Source organism: Saccoglossus kowalevskii, chromosome 22 (genome assembly GCF_978046115.1).
Source record: "Saccoglossus kowalevskii chromosome 22, keSacKowa6.1, whole genome shotgun sequence".
NCBI classification, from domain to species: domain Eukaryota; kingdom Metazoa; phylum Hemichordata; class Enteropneusta; family Harrimaniidae; genus Saccoglossus; species Saccoglossus kowalevskii.
In genome coordinates this window covers 20,908,323-20,925,596 of record NC_140662.1, presented here as the reverse complement: position 1 = coordinate 20,925,596, position 17,274 = coordinate 20,908,323, and the positions used below count along the sequence as shown (strand labels likewise).

At 37.0% G+C, this 17,274-nt stretch overlaps 1 protein-coding gene across 1 annotated transcript; it reads left to right on the top strand.

Annotated features, from left to right (window-relative positions):
• Positions 1-488: 488 nt before the first annotated feature.
• Positions 489-17,261, top strand: Wnt3 (wingless-type MMTV integration site family, member 3). Its single transcript, NM_001164984.1, is given in 4 exon segments — positions 489-873; positions 14,150-14,385; positions 14,520-14,785; positions 15,805-17,261. Coding segments are annotated over 4 exon segments (1,050 nt in total). The 5' UTR covers positions 489-805; the 3' UTR covers positions 16,285-17,261.
• Positions 17,262-17,274: the final 13 nt, after the last annotated feature.

Here is a 17,274-nt window from a genome sequence, read left to right as displayed (position 1 = left end):
AATGAATTTGCAATTGCATATGCAAGGGAAACTTTATCTGATAAGTCTCAGTTCGATGACCCTAAATCGTGTTTACGAATCTCTGAAGTACGAGTTTTTTACGAGTGTGGAGGCGAATTGACTTTCTCTCATATGCCCCTGAAACGTACACTAGTATTGAGTGGCAAGCAAGTGGGTAATGTTTTACTACAATGTCTTGTAGGTTTGCACCATGCGTTGACGAGGTCTTTTATCTAGAAACGTCCACTTCTGTGTTTAAATAGCTCTTGTAGCCTATAAGTAGAGAATTCATAGATCGATTTCGAATTAGGTCTGATGAGCGGCAGTTGGCATGACTCACCGGAATTAGGGAGATTTCTTAACGGGTCCGTGAGCTGGGAATGATCCACCGAGGGACTGGATTGCTGCTTGTGACGTAGTTCCTCCTGATTTGAAAGCGAGGTTTTGACATCATTGTTTTATTTCGCCGCCTCCCACTTGTGATTCTTGGCGATAATGTGAGTACTGAAACTGTATTTTTTTACGGAAAGTCGTGAATGTTTAATTAGAAGGAACGTTAAAGAATTGGCGACGACAAATCGTTGATAAATACCACCCGTCAGAACATGAATATTGATAACTGAATGAAATACAAGGGTTTTCACGCGATGACAATGTTCACAAAGTGTGACCAGAAGTCTCGGGTCTTCACTTCTGTTTGTACGCACGACAGCCATAGACGCCAACATCGATCGTAGCCGCGGAACTTACTTCTCGCACAACTCGACGGACTTTAACTTCCGATCGTTGATCAAAGAAACGCGACATGATCTGGTGTTGTCTATTTTTGTGTTTCCTACTGTGGTTTCAAGTGACTGCCGTTCCTATGTGGTGGTAAGTTTATTTTATTAAACATCGGGTATTGTATTGAACAGGTAGACTTGTTGAGGCGAAGATGAACTATATTATCACGCCGCGTTGCTTTGTTCCACAGACTAACTGAAGCAAAGCGGTTTTTTCACATGGGTTTAATTTATTTTGGGTCATTATTTGATTAACCCCAAAACACGCAACATCGGGCGTTACGGTTACGGTTTCTTCGCAATGTCTCGCAGTATGTTTCTATTCTTGAATGAGACATGACAGACTGTGCCGCGAGGTACATTATACCCAAACACAGATACGTGTCTGCGTGTTTCATTTCACGAGTTAAAAATTAAAACACAAGCAGTAAAGATCGGTATGGATCTTCATATTGGGGTACACTTGTGTGTGAAAGTACGTGTCGCCCTGGAAGGAGACGTAGCGCTTTATTTATCGGTTGTTTTCGGGATTTATTTCAAAACAGATTAGCCCACATTAACCACCCTAGTGAGTACACCTGACGCTTGAGGAAAGAAAACAAGTTGTCCAAACAGTATCAATACAACGGATTGAACGCTTGTACATAATATAAAAATTGGTTATCAGAACGCTGTGTTTACATAAAAAACAGACTTCCTGCAAGACAAGACAAGACTAGGTGTTGACATAGGTCTTAGGTGCGTGAAGAAATACGTTACAGCAGACAGATGCACTCATCCGAAACCGACTTTTAAAGCGACCCTTGCTCGGCGCCAAGTCCCCCTCCACCTGAATCACAAAAAAATCACATTCTGGTGTAATTTGTAACGTTCAAAGCTTGCCACGTGATACCGATAGAATCACATTTTTTCTGTAACTATGTTTTATAATAAAATACACATATTATTTTAATTTTAATATAAAACTTTAAATTGGAGTATATAGTCCGACTCGCGAGAATTTGACATTTTCAGTTTTCACCACAACGCAATAACAACTGTATTCGCTGAGTAACATGTCCTGACAATGTATGCTTTGCGAGTTTACAAGTTCTATTCACACAATCCTAACCTATCGTGAATGAACTGAAAGCGATACCGTTGCAGGTGGCAATCACCTTCCTTTTGGAGTTAAGATGCCACTTCTTTTCTTACTTAATATGATTTCATTTCTAAATGGACCCAAACTGGTGAATCTATAGCGGAGTATTGGAAACAATCGCGACGATTCTCATGGAATTGAGACCATATTTGCATGTGTTCAGAATCCTTTGCGGTGAGTTTTTTTTTTGTGTGAAATTCAGTTAGTTTTCATTGAACCGCCTGACGTCCTGACTGTGCTTCCATTAATTGGATTTCGAGTCGAGATAGCGAAACGAACGAATTCAAAGGTTGTTCTATAATTCTGTTTGTTTGTGGGGGTCAAAACGTTACAGAGAAAAAGCCAAACGGCACACCTGCTATTCAAAGGGGTTCATTTTAGCGAAACCACGCAAAATAGATTTAATCTCATCTAAGGAGGGTAATTGTGGACTGAGCCACGTGACAAGATATAAATAAAAGTAACAAACAAGGCCCATGGGACCGTTGCACAGGAGTTCGGTATGCAACGAAAGTGGTATACCCGTCCTCCGCATTCTGAAGTATTTTACTGGTGTTTTCATCATGTCTCAAGTCGGTTTTGTTGACACAGATTTGTAAGCGATAGGTCTAAATTCTTTTGTGCGCAATTGTGCGTTCAATGGTATTAGCCCCAAAACACGGTTTAAAGATGCGTTATCCACACGTTAGTTGCCACTATTGTGCGATCTTTAAGGTGGTTACAATTGGTAAATTAATCGCCACTCTGCGCAGATTCTCATGTTTAACGGATTGCCGCGCTTGTGGATGACGAAAACAGACTTGCAGCAGTGGTGTCTTGTTCTAAAAATTGCATTGACTAGTTAGAATGAATTGCAATGTACATAAAATATTACCGCCGCCTTGTGTATGGCATATACGATGCGTAAGGCATATATATTAATATATCGCGTATGAAGTATGAATACAATATAAATAAATTCATTGCGCTAAAATTAAACTCAAACCAAAGATTTCCGCATTACATATGTTTGACCATAGACCCTCCAGTAGACTGGAGGGTCTATGGTTTGACATAGTACATTTTCGACATTAACAGTGTTTTTTCTCAGAAAGCTATAGTTGAAATGACAAACACCATTTTTTTTATTAGACACTCACACAGTAAATTTTAACTGCCCATTTACGTTTACAGACCTGAATCTCTCTGCTTGAAATTTACCAACAAGTTATTGAACTATAGAATTCCAAATTACCAGTTTCTGTCTTTGGTGCAGCCTGCCTTAAGCAGCTGTGTTGAGTGTTTACGCATTATTCTGTTGATGTTATACACTACACCATGTTTGTCTACCACTGCGTAAGTAATCTTTAAAAAAACAGACAATTGCTTATACATCTCGTCAGAACATAACAGAACTATTGAATTGCTCCGGTCGGGAATTGACAAGAAGCTAACTGGCAACACCATTGTATTGTCCATTTCATTAACTTTTTTATAATGCGTATAATGGGTTGGAGAGTTACTTAGTTAGCCCGCCACACACTAAGCTATACACTGGCCTGACACCGAGAAGTGACTAGAGAAAACTGATAATACGAATTTAATGTAACTGAAGGACGTACGAAAGGCTGCTGGAAAGAGTTAGAGATGGTGTCATGAGAACTGACTCCGAGATGATATTCGGGGAAACGCGTATGGAAGAATGTTCACCATTATTGGTGTAATGCTGTGAAAAAAAACCTTAGAAAGTACCATGCAAATTATACCTATAACTGATGACGATTTTACATTTTAAAATTGTAACTGGTGGTAGAATGTATTATTTACTTCGTTCAAATTATTCAAATTGTCAAATATCATAAATATCTGACAGAGTGGCCCAATCATCAGATTACCGAACAAAAAAAATGAATGCGCATGCGTTAAATTTAAATTATACGGCATCTTCGCAGGTTAGCTAGAAATACAATTGCAATACAAGATGTACACCACAGTTTTCAAATACGTGATATTTTAGCTGGTTTAGTCCAAAACTAACATTACACTAAATGCTAAAATTATCATAATAAGAGCAGCCTAACAATACAATAGAAATAATATATCAACTACAGCCGTGTTTTACATATCGCTAACGCTATACGAAGGCTGGCGTTTTCTTACACTTCATAAAATATCATCAATTAAGTCAATTACAAGAAACGTATAAATGTAAATAAGCAAGCCAAATTGAGCATCTCAGATCTTCAAAATGGGGCTCACAAATATCCTAGACTATTTTTAAAATTGTTGTGGTATAATTTTGTAAATTCAATTTCCATCACGATTGAAATGTGTTTTACCTTGAACGACGACTAATAGGTGCATATATGTATTAGAAACCGCTATACCCGGATTTCTTCTTTGGTGATGCTGAAATATGGGGGTCATAGTGACAACGCGTTCCAACTGCACTGACATTACTACAGTGTTGCGATGGGTCAAGCCCTGCTTGTGTCCTAGACCAGATAACATACTGCGCATGTAAGCCACAAACGTCAATTAACCATCGACGAAGGCAGATACATTTGATATCATCGATGTGCAGTGAAAAATTAATACCCAACATGCTATATTAAGTCAAGATTGCTGAAATTATATGTTTCGACACATCTAGTCGCCAAGTTGCAGCACATTCCTTTGTGTTTTGTTCACGGGGAAGGAGTTCACTCCATCGTGCATTCCGTTATTCCTACTTCATTTATCGCCTCAACTATTGGTCAATTTCATCAACGATGTAGCAATCTAAGTGTTCCTGTATCTATGCACCAGCCAGTATATTTGGTATAACTCGGGTTGTTGGAGAAGAAATAAAATAAAACTGGTGGAACATGATATATCGAAATAAAACGCTTAACCCTGATTATCACCACCCCACGATTCGTCCTTGAAAATCCGCCCTCGTGCACTCATCATAGCTCGGTACGATCGGAAGAACACTGGGCATCAACAGTGTCATGAGTTTAAATAGCTGCTTTATTCACGTTCTTAAATTGGCACATTAATTCACTTACTGTTGGATCTTATGATAAAACATTTTTCATAAAACACGATAAAACATTTTAATAGTCAAATTGAATTAATTAATTAAAACAACACATATTACCAACTGCATAGTTAAGTTGCACAATTATGTTATTTAAGAAATTGTGAATGTTCCAGGTTAGCATCAATCAATCAATCAATCAATCAATCAATCAATCAATCAATCAATCAATCAATCAATCAATCAATCAATCAATCAACCATTCATTCATTCATTCATTCATTCATTCATTCATTCATTCATTCATTCAATCAATCAATCAATCAATCAATCAATCAATCAATCAATCAATCAATCAAAGAAAATGCTTAAACGTTGGTTCCAGTACATACATATTCTATAAACCTTTAACGCGTTTTGGAGTATATATTTTGGTTATAGATTGGTTATATATGTATTCTCTAAACTGTTGTGCAAAAATTAAGTTCTTACGTATTCGCGTTTTTTTTTATATTGTTTGTTCATTTCAGGAAACTACTAAAAATAACATCGTTCATGTAGTTTTCATATCTGCCAAGTATGTTAACAGCATGTGGGATACATTAACATAAATTGGATAAAGTTATTGATTTTATTTTTTTGTCATTTGTCTTATTGTCGTTATGGCATGTAGGTGCGATGGCGATATTTTGGGTTGGGCTGTATACACACAAGTCATGGATTTCACATTCGTTTAATTTTGGATGCTATGTTTGCATGAAAAGGTAATATAGTAATTCACAGTCACGGTTCTCGTCATTGTAAACTAATTTCAACCAAACAAAAAACCAATGATGTTATTTGGTATAGAAATAACCTTCAGTCTGGTTACAAGGTTACGTATAATCCACACGTGTAGAACCAGTTTTAGCCACAATAAATTTTAATTAAACCAGGTGTAAGACTATAAAATCTTCGTACAATAGTAATCGCGTGTTAAGCCAGGTGTGGGACTATAAAAACACAATATCGTTAAGCTATAGGTCATAAATTCGTAATAAAGAAATATTGATTTTGGTGTAAAATTCACACATTTATGAATTGCTTCTTTTGATGGAAAAATGCTTAAAGCTTTCAAAACACGCCGATTAGTACTCGTACATTCTTAGGAGTTCTCCCACAACTGGTATTTAGTATGCATGTCTAGCGCCCTCGGATAAGTGATGTACTGGCACACGCAAGACGTCATGGAAATGTAAAATATGTTTTATTGTGGAATTCTCCACAAAAACAAAATTGTTATTGTTAAATTAGATAATCGGTCGCATAGTCTCAATGTGCGCATGCGTAGTTATAATAGGAAAACATTTATTTTACAATTATTGACATATGATATGCTACATTTGACGCCGGTTGGAACATTTGTTGTTGTTCAGTTCAGTTCCGACTGTTGAAGTGTCTGTATACGTTTGTCTTATAAACCTGTGTGAGTTTGACTGACATGTATGTCAGTCTCGGTGTTGACAACAAATTGCCGTACCGTCAGCTTGAAGCAATGGAAGCAATTAGCGTGTTAAAAAAATGGGGCTAACATATGCAGAGAGCGCAAAGACAAGCGGACACGCTTTGGGCAGACGTCGCTCTGGAATGTCTCGTTTTTGAGTGATAACAAAACTGTCATGAAGTCTCCCCGCGGATAGAAAAACGATAGGGGTTGAGTGTGGAGTGATTGCTTTCCTTATCTACAAAGGCATTAAAATTCCATGCATTTTAGGCGGTAATTCTAGCCACAGTCTTCCTACAGGTGTGAATGAGAGGCCTTTGCATGGCAAATGCGTTTTACTCGCACTGATCTCGAGTAGGGAATGGGGCTCGTGTACATATCATGGGAGTCCCCGACGGGCAGCTCAGTTTACTAGTGTTTCAAAAGGATATACACTTCAATGTTTTACATGTGTTGATGTTTTCGACAAACAGCGTAACAAACAATAGCGAGCTCAGTGTTAGTTTTCCCTGATCGCATTCTGACCACCGCAACAGGTGGGTGCGAGTCTGTGTGTCTTCCTCGTTTTGGTTTGCTAATAGCCTCTCAAATCGGAGTTCATTTGATGATACTACCTCCTTATTCGTGTCAATGGCCACATTCCAATTTTATGCCTAAACTATTTGAATAATAAGGGCGTTTAATAAACTCCTTTCGTGTGCTTGCTTCTCTCTTCAGTTATTCGTGTATACATCGTACATGTTGCGATGTCAAAAATGTAGTATGAATTCAACTACAGAATAACTACTCGCTTAACACGTGTCGGTATCGTACTAGTCACAGCCACTATTAATCAACCACGCGCCAAAGCGACTGTGTCATTTCGTGTTTCAGTTCTATCTCGCGAAACATATTAAAATATTCATTACACACATTATCAGGTTTTCCGATCAACCGCTGCTAGCGTTGCGAATATGCATACCGTGGCATGTTGGTTCTATTTGCCATTCAATTTATTTTATATCTCGAAAAACAATACAGAAAGAATATGAAAAAAAAGCTTGTACGAGTTTCGAATGTGAGACGCTTCATATTTGCCAAACCATTAGTTTTTGTGTACAATCACGCTTTCCGCGCCAAAAAAAACGAAATCGAACGCAACTATGTACGCAGCCCATTAGTGATTACACTATACGAGTAATTGCACCTGGACCCATCGATAGTTAACACTTAATGGACCCATCAAACTGACCACATTCAAATTCAGACAAATTATAGAACAACCACACAAAAACGATCATTTATGGACATTTTAACTGAACCATTAGAAGCTGGGCAGCGTTTTGCACCGATGTGTTAAATTCTCCGAACCTTGTTACAATGCGCACTCTTTTATTTCCACCCAGAATCTTGTGTGACTGCCCAGACAAACGACACATAATTTGTTATGAGCTTGCGTAACCATCAAGCTTCTTTTCATTTCAACGAGACAGATAGGACTTCTTATTTAAGTTAAAAGCCATGTGGTATTTCGCATGGAAAGCCCACTTGCCAACACCAACAACATAGCAAGGTAACCGTGACGAGTTATGTCTACCCGCCCTCACAAACTGCTGAAGCTAACAAAACCCGAAATAGTTGATTCTTTCCAGCTACTTAACAAAAAATATTTTGTATGAAATTGTTCTAGTATATATTACATGTTCTGTCACCAACGCCACGAATCACGCGTGAAAAAGGATACATTGGTCTCGATTTAGCGGTTTGTACAATGGCCGGTTTAATGCCATTGTTGACATTCCGTTATTATTAAGTTATTATTTAATAGTCTAAAAAATGTAGATATCTTGAGCAATATTCACTCTAGATACGGCAATCAATACAATACATAGATACTGTATTAAGTGGATGCAGGTTCTGGCACCCTTCTTTTTAATTGTTCCTAGTCGTTTATTTTTTAGAAGATTTTGGTTGAAATATCGTATTGTACGTATTGTGGGAATATATAGATTAAAGTTAGTCCTCTGAGGTTTGCCTGAAATGTGGACGCATGTCATCACATCGGATACCAACCCACCCCATCTTATTTGCACACATTACAACACGCCAGTACGTCACCCGCCTAATCGTACCTCTACAATACAACACCCGGACGTCACCCAGCCACCCGAGGGCATTTTACCACATTACAGTAAAAACACATATCAATGAAAACTAACAAATGAACTGAATGCAAAACCCGTCAAGGGATTCGGGACCACACACTCAGTGATCACCATAGTAACCCCGTCGCTTGGCAAGCATTGTCTATAAGCTCATGCAATTACATTGTCATGGTTACTTTGCTGAATTATACCCCTAGACAAGTTTATAACGGAGTATTCTATTTAGTTGGTGAATGAGGGGGTGGTAACTACAAGATACATCTATCATTGTTACTATGCCCATACTGGCGGATTTAATTGTCAGTTCTCTGTATTTTAATTTCACAGAGCTATAACCCTAAGTGGAAACAATATTGATCTTTCAACACAAATCGAAAAAAAAAGACATTTTGGTCACCCCTATTTCCGGGTCTGACATATTATTGGTAGTACAATATAAATTTTCGTGATAAAATAAAATAAAATAAAAATTAGATTTCGTAAAATGTCCCAGTCAGTTAAGATTTTTCACAAATATTTGCAGTTCCCTAACTGATGCGAGTTGCAGGTAAAGAGCAGCTTCTCAACAACATTACCCGCAATACCATTAAATATAGTACGCAATAGTACAGAAACACCAATAATCCTAAAATAATAATTCCAGGAAGTATATAAATTCTACGATCATGACATACTTGTGTTGTTATTTTGTCGTAGTTTATGATCGTGACGCCGCAGGTTTATACGTTCATCGCATATACGGACAATGTTCATGGTTTATGCACCGGTTGTTCGAATTCAGCGTGGCCACCCCGTGAGCTACCCTATTGGCATATTCGTACACGCTGGGTGGTTTATCTAATCGACGGTTTGATGCAGACACTTAGCTTTCACGTTCGAATGAATAACAGCACGCAAATACATACTGAAGTCGATTCCATTTTGTATTGATGAAACATGGAAGAATTATGGGCCATTTTTTTTTTACCATTTTGTCTTAATGTCACTGATACTAACTATGTAGTTCAATATCTGCGCATCTTCATGTCATCTTCATGTCATCTTCATGTCATCTTCTAATGTTTTTGATGTAAATCTGCAAGTAATGCCAAATTACGTATTTTTTGATATAAAATTAACTTTGATTTGGATGAAAAATAAGAGAAAATTTGTAAAATTAGTAGTAACCAATATTTCAGGTAATGTATTTGGCGATCGCTGATAGTTAAATTTACACATAGATTAAAACATTAGATGAAGGGTGGGGTAACGATTCATCCGAAGACACTATTGGTGATAACTTTATTTAAAAAAAAAACTATGAAGAAGTGACACATAATTTGCTATTAAATTAAACTGCACTACACATAGTGGAAAATACTATAAAACAAAATAGATGCATCATGTTTATCCAGGAGTCGACGGAGAGAAGTATACGATAAACAAGCGTGCCATTACAACAACATACTGTCTAGCAATGACCTGGACGACGTAACTAGCTCTATAACTTCCAAAGACATTTCTTGCCAGATGAGAAGTCTTGTGGCAAATCATGGCATTCGTGATGACACTTATAATTCAATAGACCCATAGAAAGTGTCCAGGGACCTATCGTAATAATTCGTTTGGCCTGACGCTAATCTACTCAAGTGCTCCCCGGGGATCGGTTGTGGACAAAGAGTGAGTCATCTAAGATGGTCGACATTACTGTGTTACCTGCACTGTATGGACTACATGTTCGTAGTCGATATTTAATGGTCACTCTATCTCGGAGATTAGACTTTATTTTTATGGTCAAGTATTGCGGTTGGGGTTAATGTTGTAGAAAATCCTCAGGCTGATCGCAAAAGAATGAATCATCACAACATACATGACTCATACTGCTCATAATTTCAAGTTACGAAAAAAAGTTCATCGCATCCCATGTTTTGCGATTTTTACGACGCGACGGTGTACAAAGCCAGTCTCCCATAGCCGAAAGCCGAGAGGGGCCTTCCTACTTCACAGTTCAAACTTCCGAGTTCCGATTTCTAACTCCGGAGTTCCGTCTTCTAACTTGCGAGTTCCGACTTCTAACTTCCGAGTTATTATTGTTGCAAACCGCAGGAGCAAAAGTACCGTCATCTGTAGTGATGAAACTTCATAATAGTTTCTATCATTTGTGCACAGAATTGTTTTGCATACAGGTTATGGGGTGAGATCAGCGCCAAATTATTTTTATATTATCTTTGCATTATGATTGGCATTGTCTAACCATATTTATATTGTCTTTACATTTGAATATATTCTACCTTGGAAAAAGTGACCTGATAATTTTCTACCCATGGACCCTTCATTGTGATCTACCTTAGTTAAGACAAGTCCACTGATTATGATCTATCTGGGGACAAGTCGCCTGATTATATGCCCTGATTATATTCTACTTTGTGACACGTTCCCTGGTAATTCCTTTATTCTTGTGAGTCAAATATAAGTGACAACTGCTACCCAAACAGATTAATCATCAGTATCACCTATACTTGACGGACACTGACATTCACTTATTTTTTTCGGATATGAGGTACGGAGAAAGTGCAGGGAACGTTGGTTCCACTAAATTACATTAATTATTATTTTTTCAGGTTCGATAGGTATATTATTAATCATGAAATTGGCTTTCACTTTATTTTAAGGGTACAAAAATAATGTTATGTTTAATGTTTTCCCCAAAATCTCAGATTTTATGCTTTAACTTATATACTTATGTATATATATATATATATATATATATATATATATATATATATATATATATATATATATATATATATATATATATATATATATATATATATATATATATATATATATATATATATATATATATATATATATATATATATATATATATATATATATCAAAACTCCTATATTTACACATTTTAAATTTCCGCCTTCAAAGTTCTTATTTTTGATTTCCAATATTCGACTTCTCACTTCTCACTTCCAAATTCTTACTTCCAATTTCCAAAATCTCACTTCCAAATTCTTACTTCCAATTTCCAAATTCTCACTTCCAAATTCTTACTTCCAATTTCCAAAATCTCACTTCCAAATTCTTACTTCCAATTTCCAAATTCTCACTTCCAAATTCTTACTTCCAATTTCCGACTTCTCACTTCCAATTTCCGACTTCACATTTCCACTTCTCACTTCTGAATTCGTACTTGAGAGTTCTCTCTTCAGACTTCAGATTTGCCACTCCGTGCTTCTCATTGCAAGCCTCTAGGAAAATATCAATGCATTATAAAAATAAAAATAATGTTGGCGCTAATCTCACCCCATAACTTGTATGCAAAAAAATTCTGTGCACAAATGATAGACTACTACATGTATGTAGTTTCATCACGACAGATGACGGTATTTTTTTGCTCCTGCGGTTTGCAACAATAATAACTCGGAAGTTAGAAGTCGGAACTCGGAAGTTAGAAGTCGGAACTCGGAAGTTAGAAGTCAGAACTCGGAAGTTAGAAGTCGGAACTCGGAAGTTAGAAGTCGGAACTCGGAAGTTAGAAGTCGGAACTCGGAAGTTAGAAGTCGGAACTCGGAAGTTAGAAGTCGGAACTCAGAAGTTGGAACTGTGAATTAGGAAGGCCCCTCTCGGCTTTCGTACTGCACACACGAGCAAGCCACATTTCTTGAAAAAACTGTCATCTCATTATCAAGTTTTTTTACATTGTGTAAAAACTTTTTTCCTAAAATTTGGGCGTGCTGATTTTTTTCTATTATGGATTCCTGCTAGATGTTTTCCTGTGTACATTTTTCTCAACTTGACCCCCCCCCCCGTTCTCGTGTGCGTCAAATCACTGAAATACAATATGATATACGTATGCTAGAGTATGTTTGATAATGCCGGCCTGCTTTTCAGGACGCTTTTATTTCCCAGAACACTAAAGACCATTAAATGCATTATCAAACTGAACACATTAGGTGATACAGGTAATACATTGCACACCATGTGTGGCATGTCGCCCCCATCCGTCGAGGTAGCTGACATTTCAAATCCAAACATAAATAAATTTGTCCTTAGCCAGCCCCCCCCCCCGTCCACATGCGACATTCTTTCAAGTCACGTCATTTCCACGTTATATTTTAATAAACAAACACTTATATGATCTTAAAACCAGTAACGAAGTACATATAATAAATACTCGATAAAACATATTGTAAGAGGCGTTTTGAGACTTCATGTTTGATATATTTTCCTACATTTGATGCTCTTAGACAAAATATGATTTTGTTCACTCCATACGCGTCTAACTAAAAGTGATAATAGAATTGTTGTAGTGCTTTTATCACCAGACTCACATTTATGTTCGAAGTTGTATGTTCTGTGCCGTAAACTTATGTATACGCCACAGCTACGTTTGAACAATGAATTAGTCAAGTCTTTTTATATATTTTTTTTCTCTTTGTTTGTTTGTTTGTTTGTTTGTTTGTTTGTTTGTTTATTGTTTTGTTGTTGTTGTCGAGTTGGTTTGCGTATATCACGCGATGACACACATACGGTAATTTTATAAACTCGTACCATGACAAACACATATCACGATCATGTTTTTTCTGCTGTTTTTTTTTATCGTGAACTGTATATGCTTTATCTTTTATGTTACAAATATTATTTAGCATCCTACAGGAACTCACATTCATCTTAATGAGATGAAACATCATAATAAATTGTCCAAATCTTGAAAGATTCCCTGCCCTGAAATATCACTGCTAAATCAACAGATTCGCCGCCAAGTGTGTAACTAACTGTTTTCACCTACAAATGATTTAAAGGGCGGTAGTCGTCGCGCCACGCATGCGTGAGATATATGGGTTGACTTTAACTGTTGCGCAGATCAACGAGTACAAATTGAGACGTTACGAAGCTTTAATTACGTATTTTTTAGGTAGTTTGAAGGTATCGAAGGAGTCACCGATGGTAATTAGTGAAAGTCGCACCCAGGTAAAACCTCAAACTTTCCAATAGAAGAGCGCACTGGATTGTGGGGAAATCAATGTTTATCAACACAAATGTCGCACATGCGCAATGCGCAATGCGACGACTGCCGCGCTTTAAATGTGCAACGTCGGTATAGAGCGTATATGCTACTCTTTCAGTGTCCATATTTCGCCAATGGCCGTTAAAAACTGACACAGGAAATATTTTATTATTTTAATATAAAAATCGGAGATAAAAGATTGTTAATAAAACTACTGTCCCTTTAATAGATCTTTGCCATTCCCACAGCCAATTAGATATAGTGTCAGTATACAAATTTAGGCTGAATGTTGGATATAATTTCGTTTACTTTGCATGTGTACTATGTTTGTATTGAATGGGTGTACTATAATTTTAATATATACATGTACACTCACAAAAATACACGTAATTTATTAGGTTATCTGGACTCCAAAAACGACTGAATTGTTGATATGAACACCAATTCAGTCCAGCGGTTTGTTAGAGACTCGGGTTGTAAATAATCAAGTTTATAAGGTGACTATTATGCTACTTTTCAATGATAAAGTTGTATTACTCGCTGGGGGCATCGGGCATACCTCGATCTAAAATCAACTCGTTCTTTCTCAATGTAGGGCGTTAGGCGTATCATACTCACCGGCATCCGTGGAAGAGATTTCCTGTGGCCAGATACCAGGACTGGTGTCCAAACAACTTCGGTTTTGTCGAAGAAATCAGGAACTTATGCCGAGTGTTGCCGAAGGAGCACAGCTTGGGATTCGGGAATGTCAGAACCAGTTCAAAGGTCGTAGATGGAACTGTACTACAGTTGGCAACGACCAGTCAGTGTTCGGAAATGTCCTTAACAATGGTATTGTAATGTTATATTTTTTTGTATTGCCATTATAATTATTGTAATTATTTCTTAAAATGACCCGAAAAATGACGTCACCATGGCAATTGTTATTATTTTAACTGTTTTATTCTACCTTCTTTTCCCTATAGCTTCAAGAGAAACAGCTTTCGTCCATGCCATCCTTTCTGCTGGTCTTGTTCACACAGTGACACGAGCATGCGCCAGTGGGGAACTCCTTTCATGTGGATGTGACTCCAAAAGAAAGCCTCCTCCGGAAGAAGGCTGGAAGTGGGGAGGTTGTAGCGAAGATATCAGATATGGCACTCGGTTTAGTCGGGATTTTCTGGACCCTCAGGAAAATCCAAGATATGCTAGATCTGTCATGAATTTGCACAATAATGAGGCCGGTAGACAGGTAATAACCAATTCAAAGAGTTGCGGTTGATACATTTCAATGTTCGTTCTAACATTTTTGATAAATTATATTTATTCAAAATAAAAAAAAAGTTGTTTCGGAAGTTGGTGACACGCATAATTCAATGAAATAATTAAACGCGTAAATGCGCATGCTTTAGACACATTTTGATTGGTCGAATGCGTAAATCAACACACCTTATTAAGCACGAATATTAACATAAAGTTGTCCAGGCTGCATATCGTTTAAAAAATGATATCAACATTAATTTATCCATATTAACATTGTATGGCAACTAGCATCAACATAAAGTTGTTCATATCGTATTTTAACTGATATCACCATAAAGTTGTAGATATTTCATATCGTATGCAAATTTATAACAACATAAAGTTATCGATATTATATTCAAGTATTCGATAAATAATAAACTGAACTAATTTAAAACGCATGCGCAGTTACGTAGTCTACTTATTCGCTAATTTAAAACGCATGCGCAGTTACGTAGTCTACTTATTCGCTAATTTAAAACGCATGCGCAGTTACTTAGTCTACTTATTCGCTAATTTAAAACGCATGCGCACTTACGTAGTCCACTTATTCGCTAATTTAAAACGCATGCGCAGTTACGTAGTCTACTTATTCGCTAATTTAAAACGCATGCGCAGTTACGTAGTCTACTTATTCGCTAATTTAAAACAACAATTTTAATTTACGTGAAGTTAAAATCTAGTTTTTTTTTTAGTATTATTACTTTTCACATTAGCCCTCAACTGTTGTCGACTACTTCGACAAAGCGTAGCTGTTCTTATCACTGTTCGTCCGACGTCGTTCATCGACGTGAACTTTACATTTTTTCTTAACATACTCACTGCAAATGCATTTTGAATGGCACTCTCAGATTTGTTCATTTCATTACAATTTCCTAATTTTGATGAATATTTTTGGTGAAAAGTGATATTTTCCACTTAACAGAAAATCGTTTTAATAATTTGTTTTACCTATTATCATTCTTCCAGACAATTGCGAAAACTATGGAAACGCAGTGTAAATGCCACGGACTATCGGGCAGCTGTGAAGTAAAAACCTGCTGGAAGCAACAGTCAGCCTTCAAAATACTCGGAGATCTACTTAAAGAAAAATACGACAGCGCGCCCGAAATGAAAGTCACTCGCCACAAGGAGATGCGTGGTTGGCAAGAAGAATTGATCCCGAAGTACGATCACTTCAAACAACCGACATCTGCCGACCTTATCTACTACGAGCCCTCGCCGAATTTCTGTAAACACGACCCGTCAATAGGCTCGTTCGGCACCGAGGGGAGGCGATGCAACGCGACTTCGAACGGTATTGAAGGGTGCGATTTAATGTGCTGTGGGCGAGGTTACAACACCATACCAGAAGAGGTCGTAGAAAGATGCGAATGTCAGTTCATTTGGTGTTGTAAAGTGAAATGTAAAAGTTGTCGGCGCATGTATGATCTGCACACGTGCAAATAAGCACTTCACATTGGCAATGGACTGCTTCAAATCTACAGGTCCTTTTGGAATTGTTAAATGTCGAGAGAATTGTCGCCATTTTGTGGAAATGATTGCGCTCCGCGTCAATAACACAAAAGACAACTCGTGTAGACCGGACAGTAGTGGCAGCTATTCGTGTAGTAGACTATCAAGCTATAAAAACGAGTTTTGTCTAATTATTGTTACCTTCTTAACTATTATACCGACATCCCGAACCAACATACACTGATATTTACTATGAAGGTAAGGTTTCGCGTGTTTCAGCACTGTCCGCAATAAACATGTAGTTAAACGCACGGCAGCAGACGACATCTATTGTATGAACCACATTTTAATTTTATATTCGAAAAGTAACAAAGCTGCTGCCCATTTTTTTTATCAGTATGAAACATTTCATGCGTTCGTTGTGTTTGCTTTCAGACATGTATTATTGATACAAAAAATCGTTTCCAAATGGCAGGAAACTAGTACGGGGACGTAACTTCGTGTACATATATTTTGTAATTTATTATCTTTTAGACATGAAGAAAATGTATATCCAACTCTTGCCTGAACAGTTTTTTGGTTCACAAATATTTTTCCGTTTTTATGTTTTGTACATGGTGTGAATTTTCGTATTTTTTTTTTTTTGCTTCATCTCAATATATTTATTTATTGTCAGGTCAAAGGTCACATTATAAAGTAGAATAACTGAACGAGAATACGCAAAATAAACCAATCACGTAACAGTACTAGCAAGATCACATTCTTGCTCATTTAAATATTCATTCACCGCAAATGCTTGATGTAACAGGTTGTAATGGTGACACACTTGCTGCCATAAAAGTACGATTTTAATTTTAAATGAATTTCAAGACAGATATATTTGGTTGTAAAACCTATTCAATTTTAAAATGAAATAAAACTATAACTATAACCTTTGAGCACGTATTCAATAATAAAGTCTAAGGAAAATAGTATTGTGTATAT